The sequence below is a fragment of the Monodelphis domestica genome, chromosome 5 (assembly GCF_027887165.1).
Source record: "Monodelphis domestica isolate mMonDom1 chromosome 5, mMonDom1.pri, whole genome shotgun sequence".
NCBI lineage: Eukaryota > Metazoa > Chordata > Mammalia > Didelphimorphia > Didelphidae > Monodelphis > Monodelphis domestica.
Genome location: NC_077231.1, coordinates 179,112,375 through 179,132,536, shown reverse-complemented (window position 1 = coordinate 179,132,536; position 20,162 = coordinate 179,112,375). Strand labels below are relative to the sequence as shown.

Sequence of the window (20,162 nt, the reverse complement as noted above, 5' to 3'; positions counted from 1 at the left end):
CTTTGACAAATAATAGGATAGTAAACTATTATGATTTTGTAGATAATAATGAATGATGTAATCCATATCTCACCACAAGGAATGGAAAATGGATAAATACCCTCATAAAAAACTGGTATTTTAAAAAACCAACCTTTTGGGTACCAAATAATAAAGGCCTTTTTTTTTTATCACTTTTATGTTGACATCCTTTATTCTTTTTTGAATATTCTTTTTTTTTTTTAACCCTTACCTTCCATCTTGGAGTCAATACTGTGTATTGGCTCCAAGGCAGAAGAATGGTAAGGGCTAGGCAATGGGGGTCAAGTGACTTGCCCAGGGTCACACAGCTAGGAAGTGGCTGAGGTCAGATTTTAACCTAGGACCTCCCATCTCTAGGCCTGGTTCTCAATGCACTGAGCTACCCAGCTGTCCCCTTTTTTTGAATATTCTAAAGCCAATTTGAACTTTCTTAGAATATGTTCATTAAACTTTTAGTTTAATTATAATAGCCAACTATATCCTTCTTTAATTTTAAGTTCATTAATTTTATACTTTTACCATAATTATATTTTTCTTGTATATATGTACTACTCTGTATAACTTTATTTTGTCTTTAGTGTTTGCAGAGAATATTTTCAAAATGGTGGAAAGAGGAAAGCCCTTGAAAAGGATGAGAAAAGAGCTGTGCTTGCTGCTAAAACTGCACCAGCCTTAAGTGTTAATGATTCATCCAAGTTTGAAGATCATTTAACTAACTTCAGCTTTACAAACCCAGAATATATAACTGAGTAAGTTTTCTCATTTTTTGCTTTTATTAAATTGTATTATTATATGATAGTATAAACAGAAATATAAGCCAATCAAATTTTGATTGCTAATAATTATGAAGTTGTATACTCAGTGCTTTGTTGAACACTTTAAAATTTCACTTTCACAATGTAAAATTAAAATTAGCCAAATCTTACCAACCCACTTGAATTTGAATATAATAAATATTTTTACTTATACTGGTCTAATAAATTCTCATGTATTGGTATTTCATATTAACCCAAAGGCTTAATAACAAGGTTTTAATGTTTTGTATTCATAGAATTATAGATTTAGAACCCAAAGGAATTGTAAGGGTCATCTAATCCAGCTCTCATTTTTAGTTGAGAAAAACAAGGCCCAAAAAACTTAAGGAACTTACTCAGAGACACATGGATAATAATGACTTAAACCTAGATTTAAACTCAAGTCATCTAACTCCAGGACAGCTCACTTCCCTCCAGGGGACCCTTGACTTTCTTAATCTTTTTGACTACACTTCAGGGATAGTTTCATATAATTGTTAATGTCTTCAGCATTTGCTTGTCTCCATTTTAAGAAAAACTGTAGCAGTCTGAGAAATAGGAAATAATGCCCTAACTGCATGAAGATATTAGGAGCATTCATTTTGCCCATATCTAATGAAATTCATCAGTATAAGTTTCATGTGGAATGTGTATTAGTATCGCATTCAAAATCTTTGTATATCCACATTTCATGCATAGTGGCACTTCTCATATACACTAAAATGAGTAACATTTACCACAAATGTTTTCTATCCATTCTGGATCATACAAAAATTCACTTTGTAAAAAATGAGAAGTATTTTTAGCTTTAAAATTATAAATGAAGTATGATGTTCCAGATTATACAACCTGAATGCTAAGAAAGAATATAAGTAAGGCTGATTATGATTAAATTTAGTTTACTGTTTCTAGATGTCAGTTAACGAAATCATGTTAAGAGGATTAAATAAATGAGGCTAAAAATCAGGCAGCTCATTCGCATTTTCCTATCTTATCTTTTTTGGTCATCAGTGATTCTTAAAATACCTAGATTTTTAGTGACTGGATTTTAAAAATGTATTTTATGTAATAGCTACAATTTTAAAAATTCAACATAACCAAGTCAAACTTAAAGATAAAATTATATCTCAAAATCCTAATCTACATAAAAGATACATCTATTTTCCAAATGCTGTTATCTTCCTGTCTCTTATAGTCAACACCCTAGCATGCCTTTATAATCTCAAATAATGTAGAAGAAAAGTTTTATTAGTGTTAGTTTCTTTTCCACTTTCACCCTTCATTCTACCACAATTGCCAGATAAGTCTTATAAATCACTTCCAAAAACAGTGTTTTGGCCATTTTAGTTCCTTCCTAAAAAGCTTCAATAGCTTACTACTAATTATAGAATCAGATCTGCACTTAGATTCATAATCAATCCCTGTTCTGCCACTTAAGCCTTTGTTTCTGCTATTCCCCTCCACATAATCTTTGTTCTAACTGGTTAATGTAGTCATATATTCACCACATATGCCTATAGTATTTTTACCTCCTTGCTTTTGTTCATGTCATTTCTCTAATCTAGATGTTCTCACTCCTCCCCACTTCTCTTAAAGGAGTCATAGTCATCCTTCAAGACCTATCTCTCTTTAATATCCTAATTCACAATTACCTCTAACTTCTGAACTCTTAGAATTTAATTAGAATAATTTAATTAATATCTAATTTATTTAAAAAGGCAGAATGACATAATGAATGGAGTGCTAGATTTAGTAACATGGACCTGATTTTTAAATCCTGCCTCTTGACACTTAATATCAGTATAACTTTCTATAAGGCATCTTCCCCTCTGGGGCTTCAGTGTCTCCTTATCTATGAAATGAGTATTTTGAGACTAGATTGTCTTAAGTACTTATAACTCTAAATGTATGATTCTCTAATTTTCCTATGGTATTTTGTATATTTCCACAGAACTTAACAACAGATGTGTAGCCTAAGGAGACAGTCAGTGAAACATTGCTATAGATGAATGACATAAACAGGGTGATCTAGAGGTTAGTTCTCCTTAATTTAGGAGAACCATTGTTACTTTTGGTAAGCTTTCACAATCAATCACAATTACTTAGGAGATGGGTAACAAAACATTTTATAGCTAGGCACATGGTCAGAGGGCAATTTAATGACAGACCAGATTTGGGGTTTTCCTCAATTTCCAAGTCACATTTTTCTTGTGTTTCACTCGGGTACTTGTAGATGTTGCTTTGGCATTTGTAACATAACAAACCAGTGAAGTGTGTCCTGTCAACCTGGGCTTGAAGGTGGCTTTCCTTGCTTGTAATAGGAGTGAATGTAACTCTGTGAAGAAGGAAAGGAAGGGGGGGGGGGGTAATGATCTTTAGGTTTTAATTCTGTGTAATAATCTGGGGGGATTAAGATAGGATATATATTTATTCTATAAGTCTTTGCTCTTACATTATTTCTTTGTGTTGGAAAGAGAATAATAATCATCCATTAGTGAGAGAAGTTAAAGAGAGAGAAGTCACAGAGGGGGAACAGTGAGAGCCTCATTATTTCCCAAACTGTGACTTTGTCAGCCAGTGAGGGTTTGATGACTCAACACTTTCATCTAATTCTAATGTGGTATTATCTCATGATTGACCTTCATTACTCCTTGTTAGCAGCTCTTTGTCTTAACAGTTCTTTTTCTTCTTGATCTCAGTGCAGCCTAAGCCACTGTTGATCACCATCTCCTCCATGATGTGCATTCCTAATTTTTTTTAATATTTATTTTTCATCATTCTCCTGTTTATCTGACTACTTTTCAGTCTCCATGTTGAATCTTTTTTGCAGGTCACAGCCACTATTCATGGGTATACATCCCTTCAAACAATCCATGATTAAGCTACTTGTGTTTCCTCAAACATGCCACTCCATCTGTGTTGCTGGTTAGTATTTGTACTTCTAGTGCCTGGTGCATAGTTGTCACTTAATAAGTGCTTGTTGACCAATTTCCTAAAATGTTCTGAACCCAGTGCAAATACTGTGGTTTGTCAAGGGAAATTCAGGCAGTCACATCACCAGTTCTTATGTGCACCCTGAATTATAAATTCATGTGGGCCTGGTGACTTAAATTCATCAAGAGCTAGGTGCTGTTTTGTTATACCCCTGCGTGTTTTGCTGTCTCTGGATATAGAAAAGAACTTTAGATTTAGAGTCCAAGGATCTGGATTTGAATCTAGATATACTTTTCCTCCCTGTGTGGTCAGAGGCAAATAATTGTCAGGACCTTAGTTCGATAATCCCTAAAATGAGCAAGTTGGACTAGATAGGGTTCTTAAGGCCTCTTTTAGTTGTAAAACACTGAACATCTGTCTTAGAGTTCATTATCAACTAGTTTATTTCTTTTCTCTTTCAAGGATCATTCTCTTTTGCCAAGAAAAGTAAAGTAAGACTTGAATACTTCTACTTTTCTGTTTTGTTTTATCATCATCTTATCTACCCTCATCTTATAGCATATCCATTATTTTGGCCTCTTCTTTTTCTTAAACTCTTTTTTTCTTTTTTTTCTTAAACTCTTTTGTCCTGAGTTTTCCCTATCTTTTAACTCTTTTTTTTTTTTGCCCCAGGAATATTTTTTATCTAGAGCAGTTCCATGTTTTTTTTTTTCTTGTTTCTTTTGTTTCCAACCTCTGTGTCTTTTAGAACAATATTAATAGATCAGATTACTATGTATCCATGTTTGTTTTTTGGTATCATTCCTATTTTTCTTTTTCATCAGGATAGTTTCTTTTGTGAGATAAGTCTAACTCATAAGTAGCTAAATTCTTCCTTCACACTTAACAGTTATCCCAGCAATTATCAATTAGGAAGCTCTTTCCTAGGTAATTTATATTTTCTGGTTTACTAAATAATTAGTTATTAAGTTCCATTATTACTAATTCTCTTATCTAATCTGTTCTGTTTATCTATTTTCTTTTAAGAAGTATCAAATATTTTGGATAATCATAGCTTTAATAATTCGAGGCCCAAAATGCTATTCTCCTTTTATTCCAACTTTTTTTGTTTCATGTTTTCCTCCAATAAATTATTATTTTTTTTTTCAAACTCTTGATAGTATTAATTCTGAAGATAAACTTTGGCAGTATATTAGTTTTTATTAGCTATTTAGGTCATTCTTCATTCTTTTAAGCAAACTTATATTTTAAAATTCTGGATGTAAACAAAACAAACTTTCATATATGCAGCAGAACACAAAAGGAAGAATATATATGAACCTTTGTATTTTCCATTTTATACTACTTGCTTTTTAAAAAGTATATACATTCTATGTTATTTATAAAATTCTCCTGTTTTTCTCAATTTTTTTTTCCTGTGCTTTTTAAAAAAAGTCTTAAAGGCCTTCACCAACCCCGTTCCTATTATTATGACTTCTCCTACCTCTACCTTCCTAACTAAAAGACCAGGAAAACCAATTTTTAAAAAACTTCTGTATAACAAACAAGCATATTCAAGCAAAATTAATCCACCAATAGCTGTGTCCAAAAATGTATGTCTTTTTTTTTTAATAAATTTCATCTTTTTCAGTTAATAAGAATTTCTCTACCCCTTACAAAGCCCAAAAGGTTAGCCCTTCATAGCTAATAGTCAAGCAGATTCCCACATTATCTCATGTCAAAAATTATGTATCTTTCACTTTGGGTCCATTACCTTTCAGTTAAGAGGCAGGGGACATATATACTTCATCATTGGTTCTTTGAAGCCATAGTTGGTCATTTCTTTGATCAGAGTTCTTAAGTTTTTCAAAGCTGTTTTTCTTTATAATTTTGTCTTTTTTTAAGTTTTTCTTTTGGTTCTGCTCAATTCATTTTTATGTTGGTTCATTCTGTAGGGTTCTTTGAAATCTTGTCTTTCATCATTTCTTATGGTGCAATAATATTCCTTTACATTTATACAATCAGAGTTTCAGTTTTGGATTCTAGTTCTTTTTTTTCCCCTCTTTAAGCCTTCTTTCAGGATGGTATTATCTATCCTTTTTCTCTTCTCTCTGACTTCCTTGCCTTATCCCCAATCTCTGCTTATTTCCCTTACTCAGGTGGATGAGTTAATGTATATATATTTAGTCCTTAGGTAATTAGTCCATTTTTTTGATGAGTATAGTTCTTCTGAAGTTCACTTCTTATCTTTTCCCTTATGTTTGCATACTCTGTATTATGAGAAAGAATTCTTTTCTACACAGCATGTTCCTTTTACCTTTCCTTCTCTTTGTGTAATTCACAACCTCAGAAAATAACCATTCAACCCCCCAGAATCTCTGCCTTTTTAAAAATTTAAATCCTTCAAATACCCTTTGAAGATATAAAAGTTCTGAAAGGACTTTTTCTCCCCTCTACAAGAATGTTACCATTATATCATCATACAGCCTCTTTTTAAAAACTACTCAGCCCTACCTACTCTATTCTTTAGAAATACTTAAAAGTCCTCTGTGCCTCAAGTGAACCATTTTTCCCCTTGTAGAAGCTTCCAGGTTTCAGTGTGAGCCTAATTGTGGTTCCTTAGTTATTAAACAGTTTTTCTCTTGATACATGTATTTTCTTTTGACATGGAACCTCTAGGTCTGGACTTTTGACATTCCTGGGACTTTTGACATTCCTTTTGAGTTTCCTTTCAAGGAATTGATCTGTAGATTCTATATTTTGTTCTCTGGTTCTGATTGATCTGGGTAGCTTTTGTTTACAATTCCTTGAAATACAGTGTTCTGACATTTTTATTCATGGTTTTTAGGGAGTTCTATGATTCTTTTTTTGGCTTGTTTTACTGGTCACTTGTTGACCAGTAGTTTATACTTTGTTTATAATAGTTTATACTTTGTTCTTTTTTTCCCCCTAGCCATTGACCTTTCTTTTCTTTCTTTTCTTTCTTTTTCTTTTCTTTCTCTCTTTCTCTCTTTCTCTCTCTCTTTCTCTCTTTCTCTCTTTCTCTCTTTCTCTCTCTCTTTCTTTCTCTCTTTCTTTCTCTCTCTCTTTCTCTCTTTCTTTCTCTCTCTCTTTCTCTCTTTCTCTCTCTCTTTCTCTCTTTCTCTCTCTCTCTTTCTTTCTCTCTCTCTCTCTTTCTCTCTCTCTCTCTCTCTTTCTCTCTCTCTCTCATTCTCTTTCTTTCTCTCCTTCTTTCCTTCTTCTTCTTCTGCTTTTTTTTTTTTGGCTATCTCATGGGTGTTTGATTTTTTTTTCCTACCTTTTAGAGACTCCATTAGTTGGGCATGGTCTACTACTTTGTCTTCTATGCTATTATTTCTTCTTTTTTTTTTCATTTGAATTAGTTTATTTAGTCAATTTGGAACATTATTCCTTGGTTACAATAATCACATTGTTTCCCTCTCTCCCTCTTCCACCCACCCTTCCAGAAGGCTATGGGCAATTTCATTAGGTATTACTGCTAGATGTGAGGTGATACCTCAAAGTTGTTTTGAATTTCATTTCTCTGATTCTAAAAGACTTAAACTATTGTTTCTGATTCTTTTCTCCAGAGATTTTAAAAAATCTTTTGCTTTATTTCTTCTAGTTATTCTTTTAGTCCTTCTGAAAAATCCATTTTGTTTGAGTCTCTTTTTGCATCTGTTATAAAGTTACTTCCTCCTCTTTAGGAAGAATCTTATCTACAACAATTTTTATATTGGTTAGTCAGCATCTTTGGTTTACTCAGCAGTAGGATAAACTGACCTGGGACTTTGTGCCAGGTGCAGGATTATCTCTTTGTTGAATATTTGAGTGCAGTGGTCAACCATCCTTAGTTTTGCCCTGAGTCACCTGGGTTTTTTTTTAAACATTCTCAACTCCTAGACCATTCTTTTAAATCTTCCTAGGTTTATACTTTTAGATCTTCAGGGCCTTTTTGTAGAATTTTAGACCAGTATAATAGAGATCTTGGACCCCCTTGGCATTTGAGCTGTCCTGGTTTTGAATGCACTTGTTAGCCTGCAATAGTACTGGCTTTACAGATGGTCCTCTTTCCTATCTCATTTGGCCTTCTCTTTGACCTTATGTAATTCTGGAGTAGAAGAAGTTATCAAATATAGCTGTTTATTGGATTTTGTGATTATTATTCTGTTGGGAATTTTAGGTTTTTGAATGCAAAATATGGTCCTGGCCTTCTTGACTGGAAATCTATTACAGTTTTTAATAATTTGGTTCTTTGGATTATTGTTTTTGTCTTTTAAACAGGTATTGGGAAGTTACTTTTTTCATGTATTTCTGTTAGTTGCCTTTATATCTTGACTATCATATTCTTAATGGAAATGAGCTTTTTTTCCTCTCTACCCTTAAAGTTACATTAATTTTGTTCATGAAAAATCTTTTTAATTAAACACAATCAAAAGAAAATATTTTAGGCTAAAGCATAATGTATTTTCTGAAAATTTTGTGAATATACATTCTTTTGCTTGCTATTTTGCTTACCTGGCCTAAAATTAAGGTTATTAGAATTTCAGCTTATTTTTAACTAAAATTTTTTTGTAGTACTTGAACTTAGCTAAAATAAGTACAGTGATCAATCCTATTCAACAAAATTTTCTAAATGGTAGCATTAAATTTAGGTAGATCAGCTGTGCTTTTTAGTACTTCTACTTAAAGTACACAGTACTTAAAGTACTGTGCTTTTTAATTACTTGAATAATTTTTATTGCAGATTGAGGAGAAAAATGAGAAACTGCAACTTCATTTGTGTATTTATTTTCCCTATAAAGTAGTTAAGTCTACTACTTATTAACATTACTATAATAAGTGTTTAGGATTTATCAATATGGAATATTTGATATAGGAAATATTCCTTTAATGCCTACTATGTGTCTAGCATATAATAGAACATAGCATATAAATTAGGTGCTCAGAGTGGTCAATTATAGAGTTCTATTCATCTGTTTTGGATTAATTTTAGTTATAAAATAAGTTTATAAGTTTAGTTATAGTGTATATTTTAATTCATTCATTGGCAGCCCAAAATTATCTTGTAATCTATATGAAAGTACCAACTCAACATTTTTGGTTAAACTCAGATATGGGTCATAAGGAATATGACAATTGTATGACTATTGTATTTTTTAAATTCAAATTTAAATTTAAATTATTTTTAAAATTTAAATTTTTTTAAATTCAGGCATTTTTAGCCACTTAAAATTCCTTTACACATCTATGCCTGTTTAACCTACGTTGATGAAATCTGCCTTTTCTTATATGACTACAAAGCAGCAATACAAAAATCACTGCCACCTTCCAACTGTGGGATATGTAAGGATAATTTTAGTGTTGTGACTTGAAAAATCTAATTAATTGGTTGCTAGGGAAAATCCCAAATTATAAAATACCCAAGTCAGCTAGAAATTTTGGTGATTTTTAATTAATATAGAGAGAAGGAAAGAGAGGTGGGGGGGGGGGGGAAGAGTTAATTTAAACTGCTCCTGCTCAGGCTGAGCCAGGCAGTAGTTAAAGGTCTTGGCCAAAGTGGCCTCCCTGAGCCCAAAGGAAATGGAGTCAGTCTTATCATTTATCAGGAGACAGTCTCAAGGAAGCTGTCTGAGGGAGATCCTCCAGGCTAAGTTTAAACAGTCCTGAACTGACCTGAACTCCCTGAACTGACTTTTCTAGCCTCCTTTTAAAGAAATTTTCTCAAATGTCACCTCCCCTAAATTTTCACATCTACCAATCACAGTAGATGCTTTTCTCCAGGACTGCCTGTTGTTTAGTTCTCAACCTTCTTTGATTAGTTTTTCTCCAGGACTATCCACTCTTTAGTTCTCACCTACTCTGGTTAGATTATATCTTCTGAGGTACTTCACACTTCTTTGTTAAGTTTACCTTTTGTGAGTTACTTGACCTTTTTGTGATTAAATGGGGGAACCTGGGTAGCTCAGTGGATTGAGAGCCAGGTCTAGAGATGGGAGGTCCTAGGTTCTGGCCTCAGACACTTCCCAGCTGTGTGACCCTAGGCAAGTCACTTGACCCCCATTGCCTAGCCCATACCACTCTTCTGCCTTAGAGCCAATACACAGTATTGACTCCAAGATGGAAGGCAAGGGTTTTAAAACAAAAGCCTTTAACCTTTATAGGTACCTTTTTGTATTATATCTAAAAATAGACTTACCTTAAGTTCTAGCTTCACTATAAAGTATGAGTTAAGTACCTTCATTGTTCAATCAGGAGTTTACAACTTTATCTTCCCCTAAAGTATGTCTAATTAGGGTGGAGTATTTTTTTTTTAAAGTGGTAAGGGCTAGGCAATGGGGGTCAAGTGACTTGCCCAGGGTCACACAGCTGGGAAGTGGCTTAGGTCAGATTTGAACCTAGGACCTCCTGTCTCTAGGCCTGGTTCTCAATCCACTGAGCTACCCAGCTACTGCCCCCGAGGGTGGAATAATTTTAAAATTCACAGATGTCAGAAAATAAAATTCACAGCAAATGTCTTAATAGATTACATATGTAACATTATCCTCAGCCCATTACCTAGTGCAATCTCTTAAAAACATCATTGTTATATTTTTTGTTTTTACATTATCTACATTTCCTAGAGTATCCATCTCCCCTCTTATGTTCTGTGTAATTAGAATTTTGTACCCCAGGACTCCATTTCCCAGAATCCTACTTTGGTTCTTACCTTATGCCCTTTGTTTTGGAGATTCTGTAATCCTGCCCCTCTTTGCTCTCTTTTCCTGTGAAGGCAGATGGGAAAGCTGCCTTTACTTAGGCTTTACTCTTGTCTTTCTATTTCCTCTATTTCAAGTGATTATTAATAAATCTTATAAAGTATAATATTTGGAGTTATTGGATATTAATTTTAATCTTATAGTTCCCTTCCTAAAGATCCTTCCTTTGGTCATGATAAGTTTTCATACAGTTGAAATAAATTTGTTTTCATCTAGATTATAAGCACTTTAAAAATCCTCTCCTTCTCCCCCTCTTCCCCCAATTAGTGTCCTGTTTTATTCCATAGGATCTGTATGAAACTACGACTAAATTTTGTTCCCAACTTCACAACTGCTTCACAAAATGACCCTGCAGAAACTGTTTAATGTCCCCTTGCCATATTTTTTCTATTCTATAAATTTGAGACTTTGGGCCTTTACTGCTTGATGAAATGAAGTCTATAAAAGTCCCAAGATTCTTAATTACAATTATAGTACCATGGGTCTACAAGGTGAATACAATAAAGGAGGTCTGTGCACTGAATTCAGCAATTTCTAAGATATGGTATTTATATGAGACATACTAAAATGAAATCTGAAAATGCTTAGTATATAACCTAGGAAATAAAGTGAAATAAATCTAATTTCATTCAGCTTTAACATTTAGCTTGTGTCGTGTATGCATTTTAAGCCATCTCTCCTGTTCAGTATATGATGTGTTCCACAGTATGTTAAAAACTAGCATAGCCAAATCAGAATATAGAAACAGCTTATAGTTTGTTTGACCATGTTTGGAAGAAAATTGAATTAATGAATATATTGCCTTGTCAACAAACAAACTAAACCTGTTTCCTCATCTGTGAAATAAAGGGATTGAACAAGATTACAGATTTGTAATAGACTTCATAATTTTTAAGGTATTATCTACTCTCTTCCACTAATCTTGTGTCCTTTTTTTTAATAATCCACAGCCAGAAAAATTCCTCTGTTGATTTGATTCCTGTGTTGTTGATTAGTTGTGTGTTTGAGTCCAACTCTTCATGACCCCATTTAAGATTTTCTTGGCAATGATACTGGTGTGGTTTGCCATTTTTCTCTTCAGCTCATTTGACAGATTTATTGGGAAACTAAAGCAAACAATTACATGACTTGCTCAGGGTCACACAGCTAGTGTCTTAAGTCTCCTGATTCCAGAGCCAGCGTTCCACTGCAGCACCCTGCTCTTGATCCCATATAGCATTAGACTTAATATGCCACCTTTTTAAAAGTTCTGCAATTTTTCCTATTTAGTGGTAAATTTTGTCTATGTTAAATAGAATGACTATCTTTTGCTATTTCTTACGTCTTGAATTTTGTTCACTGAAGATTTTTTATATCATACTTTTGTGAAAATAAACTGCAGTAATAGTAAAAGAGGTACTTTTTCTTCCTCTTTGCCTTTGTTTAGTCTTCCAATTTTTTTCTTGTTTTTTTTTTCCTTTTGTTTTTTGCAGTAGCTCCTAATTCTTATCCTATATCAAATTGAAGTGTATATAATGGGCATTTTGCTTTACTCTCAGCCATATTGGGAAAGTTTCTAGTGTTTCTCCATTACAAAATAATGACAGCTTTTTAAAGTTTTGGATGATTCTGATTATTATATTATCATATAAAAGAAAGATACTTTCTTTGATGATACCTCATCACATGAGTGGTATATGTTGTCAAGATTTTCCTGCATATATTGAAAAAAGGCCATTTTCTTTGAGCCTTAGCATTTGTAGTTCAAATCCAGTTTGAATATAGTGAATTTTTAGAATGTATTGCTACACAATCGAGCTTTTTTTGCTAATATTTTGCTTGCTTTTACATCAGTATTTATTAGAGATAATTGTCTATATAATTTGACATGTTTTCCTTGGTTAAAAATCATAGTATCAGGGCCATGGTTGGATAGCTTTATGACAAAGTCCTATCCACTCATGTTGTCTTCCACTGGATTCAGGGGGTCTGAATTCACAGAATGATATCAGCTCTCAAAGGTTCTCTCAGACCAACCTCTCTGGAGGGCTCCCCAAAGAGAAGTGAGTTAACTGCTTGGATTCTCTCAGCTCTTCAGTTCCTTCCCTGGAATTTTCTGTCTTTGCCCTTCCCCCCAACCCCCACCCCTTGATTTTGTTCTTCTGGCAGTTTGAGTCTGGGTTTCCTCTCTTACAAGGAATACTAGAGACAGCATAGCAGCCAAAGCCAGGTGCTTGGTACAGTGCAGCTCAGGGAAGACCTGCCTCTCTGACATATGTCAAAGCAGTTGGAACCTCAAACAAGTTCAAGTCCTCTTTTCTTGGCTCAAAATTTCACCAATTCCACGGGATTGGTTGGTCTCTGACCTTGTGCTCTATTGGCACGATGCAGTTTAGCTTTGTGCTTCTTTGGCACTGTGCAATGGCTCGTTTTGTATTCTCTTGTCCTGGAATCAGACACAGTTACTAAGCAAAGTCCCTTAATTTTTAAACAATGAAAGGCAGGTTTCTATAGTCTAGAGGCTTTTTGGGTATGCATTGACATTAGAGTCTTACTTACTAAACTTACTAGCGCAAAATAAAAAAAACTTTTTAATACTGGTAACTGTAAAAGAGAACTTGCAACACAAAGGACATCATCTGGCAATCAAAAGGTAGCATTCCATTGGAACGGTCTCAGGGAAACAGTTGGGGAGCCAAGCCAGCAGCTGAACTGAGAGACCCTGGTGACTTCTGGAGCAGGGGGGGAAGCTTTTGAACTAACTTTTGTCTAGTGTGGCTGATGGTGGTGGCTGAAGCTGAAGAACTGATGGTATATCTGAGATTTGAGTTTTAAGAAGAAGAAAGAAGAATATATCTTATCTCTCTCTGACTGTCTCTGATAGTGACTGATTGCCATACTCCCAATAGAATATGGAGGCAATGGAGGTCAATTGACTTGCCCAGGGTCACACAGCTAGGAGGTGGCTGAGGCCAGATTTGAACCTAGGACCTCCCATCTCTAGGGCTGGCTCTCAATCCACGGAGCTACCCAGCCCCCCTCCCCCCCCCCCCACACACACACTTTTTTTTTTAAACCCTTACCTTCCATCTTGGAGTCAATACTGTGTATTGGCTCCAAGGCAGAAGAGTGGTAAGGGCTAGGCAATGGGGGTCAAGTGACTTGCCCAGGGTCACACAAATGGGAAGTGTCTGAGGTCAGATTTGAACCCAGGACCCTCCCGTCTCTAGGCCTGACACTCAATCCACTGAGCCACCCAGCTGCCCCCAAATACCCTTATAACCCCTAGGGAAACCCCATCCCTCGTACCATCATCCTCCATCCTGTCCTATCTTCTCCAATAAACCAATAAACAATAGGCCTGACTCTCAATCCACTGAGCCACCCAGCTGCCCCCAAATACCCTCATAACCCCTAGGGAAAACCCCATCCCTCGTACCTTCATCCTCCATCCTGTCCTATCTTCTCCAATAAACCCCTTATTTGAGAAAGAGAGAAGAGTTTTTTTCTAGAAAGTGGCTGACTAACAGGAGGGGGAGGGGAAGAGAGGGGAAGGAAGGCAGGAGGGAGTGGGTGGAAAAACGGGTGGCATTTGAGGGAGGAGGGTAGGCACAATATCTTGACTCTATTAGCCATTCAGTAGTGATCAATAGGCAACCTCTACTATCCATTTATTACAACTACAATCACCAGTATCTATTTTATTACAACTAGAAACCCCAGTATCTATTTTATTACAACTGGCACCTCTAAAAACTGACAGAACCTCACAATCACAATCCTTAGAAAGGCAGAATAGAAAAGATGTTTAAAGAAATTTTGTGGAACTGTGGTTATTGCTTGTTTCTGGGTCTACAACATACTGTACAGCAGAATGACCAACATGATTGTTGACTATTGAATATATAGGCAACACAACCATGGCTATACTTCAGTTACCTTTTCAAACTGAATTAATTCTCTGGCAAATTCTGGCTCAAGTTTATGTGATCCTTATGGCAGTGTTACAGACTCTGACCCAAGTAAAGAAGATCTTTAGATTTTTGATTCCTCTAAAGGCAGAAAAGATACTGGCTATTGATAACAACCTGGAAAGCATGCTTAAGACTTTGTTTGAAGAATTGATCAAGGAAAAAGGGCTAGATCAGGGTATGGACAAGGACAATGGACAGTGTATCTGAAGAAAAGACAGCTAAAGTCACTGATAATGGGAATGAAGATGACAAGGACACTGTGTCTGCTAGTGAACTAGAAAAAAAATCTGTCCATTAAAAGAGGTCACCAAGCTATCCAGTACTGCTGGTGTACTTCAAAGTCCATAGACAATTCGCCTCACAGGAATGTGAATCTCTTAAAAAGAAGTTTCCCCAAATACGTAGATCAACCTTTCAAATCTCAAAAGGAACTGAAACGTGCTTTTAGGATTTTTGATCCTGATTTTGAGGGTGATTTTGAGTTTCTCCTTTCAGAATTGTTTAGCCTACGTGAACAAAGGCAATTCCTGGAGAAGACAAGATCTGATATTAACTTGATTAGCTGGCCAACTGGAGCAAAGGGTAGATCTAGACTTTGCTAACCCCCCTACTAGCATGGTCCTACCTAAGGAAATGCAGGGAGGATTTGGTTTAGGCCATAAAGTAATGCTGCTCAAAACCAAATGCATGGACTAGGTTTGATAAGATCATGCAGAGCAAAGGGGAACATCCTGCCACATACATTGACCATCTGTCAGATGGCAGAATCAATCTTGGGTCTAGAAACGAATAGTGAAGAATCTTCAAGCCATGTCTGTAGGCAATTTTTAAGGGGTTGTACACCTCATTTGAAAAAGTTCTTAAAGCATTATTTCCCCAAGTATGATACGATTAGTATCATTGAACTGCATGACACAGCAAGTTACTTGTTTGATAATCAGTCAGAACAAAACAAACAAGTTCAAGACCTAAAAGAGACAAATTAGAAATGACAGAGAAAAATCTTAAAGAAAAGGAGATAGAAGAAATCAAGAAACTAAACTAACAAAACCCCAGCATCTATTTTATTACATAACATGTGCTTCAAGTTCAAAAAAGGAGAGAAAAAAATAAAACTCAAATATTATATTGCACATACATGGAAAAACAATAAACATTTTAAAAATCAAAAATATATAGCTTACAATCAATGACACACTGTGTCAGCCAAGGAGAAGTAGAATACAAAGGTTTATCACCCAAAAATGAGTTCCATTTCCCTTTTAACTTGGCCATGAACCACAGTGTGAGCACAAATGATTTTTTTTACAAAGTGACAGCTTTATAAAACAGTAGTTTAACAGGTAATGCACATTCAAGAAGTATTAAAATTCCCCAAAATTATAATAGCACATTTAAATGACAATAGCAAACAAACCTGCTGCCATCTAGGATTCACATTAGTCTTTATATAGTCGCTGTGTGAGATTTTAAGAAAACTTTAAAAGCTAGTGGATACTTGTCAAAAGTTTTTCAGGTGTAGCAAATTTTTCAACCTTGGCTCAGACATTTTTAAAAGAAGTCTATTACTGCCATCATTCTAAAATGTGGTAGAAGTGCGCTTCCCCCCCCCCCCCCCCCCTCCCCAAACAACTTCTGTACTGCTGATGAAAACCTTTTGGTTTAAAATGTCACCAAGAATCTAGATCATTCCAGTGGAAAGGTAGAGTAAGCTGAAGAGATAAAAATAGGAGGTTCTTCCTCTTGGGAGCCATCCAGGGGTACCACGCCCTAGGAACAACTTCCCAGCTCCTCTGGTATGAGATGTGTCATCCATTACAGTTTTATAAATTCGGAGGTGCTTCATTTCAGCTACTAAGTGGACCCCTTTGTAAAGGATAATTTAATGTTGTGACCTAAACTATATTAATTATTTGGTTGCCATGGATATCCCAATTTTAAAAAAATACCCGTCTTCTGGAAATTTATGGTGATTTAATTAATATAGTGGAAAGAAATTAAGAAGGGAGAAGAAAAGGGTATAGGATTTCTCTTACCTGGCTTGTGCTAGGAGAGAAGATTAGAGGCTCTAGGAAGGTATGGTTTTAGAGAGTAAAAGAGGAAGGAATCAGCCTGAACCTGAATTAGGTCAAGGGCAAACTCACTGCCAAGACCCAGACAAATAGCTGCAACCACACTTAGCATGCTGCCAGGCAGAGCCACCTCTCTGGGGAAAGAACACAAAGAGGGGAAGTCACGTGCCCTATAGAGATGGTTTTATGTCACTTTCCTGAATCTCAGGTGTACCAATGTTAGCTTGACTTAGGACAGCCCAGGGGTCTGTCAGCTGTTTCTGCACATGTCTGTTAAAGGCCATCTTCTTAGATACTTAATATTTGAATATGGATGCAGACATTCCTGACCTTGTTAAACTAAGTAGGGTAGAGCAATGTAGAGTTCCCAAGACCTGATTCTGTTAAAACAAGTATCTCCATTGTTACAAATCAGGAAATAGCTAAAGCAAGTCTCCTAAAGTACAGTCTGAGTAGGGTGGAGTAGTTTTAAAATTCACACTTTACCTCTTCTTACAAATAACTCAGAGGCAGGCAAAATGATCAATCAGAGCTGGGGGGGGGGGGGGATGTCTAAAGTCATGTCTGAAGACCCCTTAAAATCAATTTGAGATATTTAGCTCATTAAATTTAGCTCATTAAATTCTCCAAAGATTGTTAACTAGGTTGATGGAATGTATCTATCATCTATATAACAAATAAAAAAGGCAAAATGGAAGAAAAGGCTGTATAAACAATATGTGACCTCGATGGATCAGGTGACAAATCCAGGATATATAAGGAGTTATGGTTTTGCCACTGAATAGAGTTTGTGCAAGATGACTATGCTTGTTTAATGATATTTTGTTCAGTACATTTATAGAGGGAAACGTACAAATAAAAATAATGTAACAATATATCTAATAGCCAAAAAAAACTCAGTAGATTAAAATGATTTAGTGTAACAGAATAGTATTGATTAGATTTATATATGAGTTTAAAACATCAAAATTAAATCATAAAACAGTCGGCAAAATACAATAAGATACAGAGACTTTCATAAAACAGTGGAGCTTGAAAAGGCTTAAAAATTTCACTTCCAGACTCTTTTTAAAGTTCCTTCCATATCCATTTGGTTTCCTTTTGTCACACCTCTGGAGTTCCCCATACCCACACTGAGCATAATGTGGACAAATCTCATATTGGGTTTGATGTGGAAATTGGGGAGGCCAAAATGGCAAAGAGGTATAGGAAGATGAATTTCTTCCCCGAATCTCAGGATTATTCAAGCTAATTGCAAAGATCAGTATACCCAGGAATCATAGGAAGAAAAGACATTCTAAAACTGGGAGCTGTTGGAAATAGGGAATGTATTGCTCTTTCATAGAGTAGGTCAGGCTTGCAATTCTGCTTCTTTTTGGAAGAGTAACCTTTCTTTCCCCTTGGGGTAAAACACTAAGGACCTTGTGCTTCCTCATTCCCCTCCCCCACAGGCAGAGCAAGGTAGCCTATCTGGATTAGCCAAACTGGTGTGGGGTGGGTGTGCTCCCCTGCTGAAAAACTAGTGCAGGTTTGAAAAAACCAAGTGGGGTGGGAGGGAAAGGGATATATATTTAACCCTTCCCAGGGGAAAAAAAATAGTGCTTCTAAAGACATGGAGGCAGCAATCAGAATCAGCAGAAGCAGCAAGAGGAACAGGAGCTTCAGGAGTATCAGGAGCAGCAGAAACATGCTCCAAAGGGACCACCCAGGCTAGGGGTAGGGGGGAAAAGCTGTGGCAGGAGAAATGTAACTTTACAAAATTTATCTATGCTCTCTTAAAAAAAATTGTTTTTCCGACATTGATGGTGGTTGCCATCAATGTAAAAATTAAAATTAATATACAATAACTTCAAATGTTATAAGATTTATTAATAATCACTAGAAGTAACAAAATAAAACCACATGCCCATAGCTAATCTACGTGCTCATATAGCCCGTTCCACCAAAGTCATGACCCAGGAAAGAAAAGAGGGCTAAACAAGGAACTCTACCCAATTTATCTTCTGTCTATGTCAGCATGTAACAACAGGAAGTGAGTGGGTTCCTGGGTAATGTAGTTCAAAGGTACAATATTTTCAGTTACACACTATTGATACTGAGCTTTCAGCTATTTCTAAACAATATATTCCATCTTTTGCCTCCAGGCCTTCTCTCTGATTGTCCCTCATATCTGAAATGCTCTAACTCTTTCATTCTAACAACTTATCATCTTGCTTTCAACTAAAATTCCTATTTATAAGGTGTTTTCTCTAATCCCTCTTAATTCATTTGCCTTCCCTTTGTTAATTATTTTTTTATCCTGTTTATAACTTGATTTATATATATTTGTTTGCATGGCATTCTCCCTCTTTCTCCTTTAGAATGTAAAGTCCTTGAGAGCAGATACTTGCCTCTTTTTAAAACTATAGCTCTTAGTTTGCTGATAACTTCAGATAATTTATCCTAATTCTTAAAGAGGTGTATTAAAGGCCCCAACAATTAGAAACCTTAGCTTTTCTTTTTAAAATTTAAATATTGTACTGTTTGGGGGTGGGATATCCATATACTTAATATTTGCCTTCAAACATTATTCACTTTACTTGCTTATTTCTCAACTGTATTTAAGAAAAAACTATTGTCTTGGTTGAGGTTATATAAGATGGTTTTTCCTTTTTTGAATTCATCTGAAGCATAATTAATTCTAATTTTTTTATCACATCAATTTTTCATGTTAGTGCTTGTAAATAAGTTCTATTAAAAGTACCTCTCTCCCCTATTACACTGAACTTTTAAGGATAATCTAGAGTTGTCTGTTTTTTTTTTTTTGGAATATGGTATTCCAGTTGTTTTTTTTTTCCACTGATATCTGGAGTTACCTAGTTTTAATGTAGTTCTGTGATTTGTATTTTCTACTCAGAGTTTTGGGTTTTTTTTCCTGACTTGGGAATTCTGGTGCTTGAGGATCACATTTCTGGATGTGTTAGGCATATTTGTGAAACCTTTAATTCCTGCCAAGGGAAGACCCCGTGAGATTATGGTGGGTGCTGGTTTGGCTGTTTAATGCAGTTAGTGAGACTCTACCCCACCTGTTAATCCTTATGTCTCTGTAACCATTGCATAGGAGGTATTCTAGGAAGTCAAAAAGAAAAAAAACCCAAGAATATAGAGTCTGGTGGAAACCTTGAGTATAGGTCCACCCAAACTGCTGTTGGACCCAGGTCATCTTTTGTTTTTAGCCACCACAAGATGAAATCCATGGCATGTGCAAAAAAACCAAATGGGACAGTAGGCTAATATCTCTTCCATCTTGGAATCAATGCTGTGTATTGGTTCCAAGGCAGAAGAGTGGTAAGAGCTAGGCAATGGGAGTTAAGGGACTTGCCCAGGGTCATGTACCTGGGAAGTGTCTGAGGCCAGATTTGAACCTAGGGCCTCCCGTTTCTAGGCTTGACTCTTAATCCACTGAGCTACCCAGCTGCCCCCTCCTACTTTCTTAATGAATGATTGCTGATTTTATCTTTTGCTTTATTAACAACACATTTATAATTTTTTGAAGACACAACTCATTTTATTCCCTTATTAAATTTAATCTTATTATATTTGATCTATCATTATAGTTCACCAAAATATTATTTAATCCTAATCATAATCATGGTGAGTGATAAAGGTGGG

General features: G+C 35.5%; 1 protein-coding gene across 1 annotated transcript in view; it reads left to right on the top strand.

The window, feature by feature from the left end:
- BMT2 (base methyltransferase of 25S rRNA 2 homolog) overlaps window positions 1–20,162 on the top strand; it is a 67,819-nt gene that overhangs the window by 25,259 nt on the left and 22,398 nt on the right. The window contains exon 3 of the mRNA XM_001363690.4: window positions 600–770. Coding sequence (XP_001363727.1) covers window positions 600–770 — 171 coding nt within the window. The remainder of the gene's footprint in view (window positions 1–599; window positions 771–20,162) is intronic.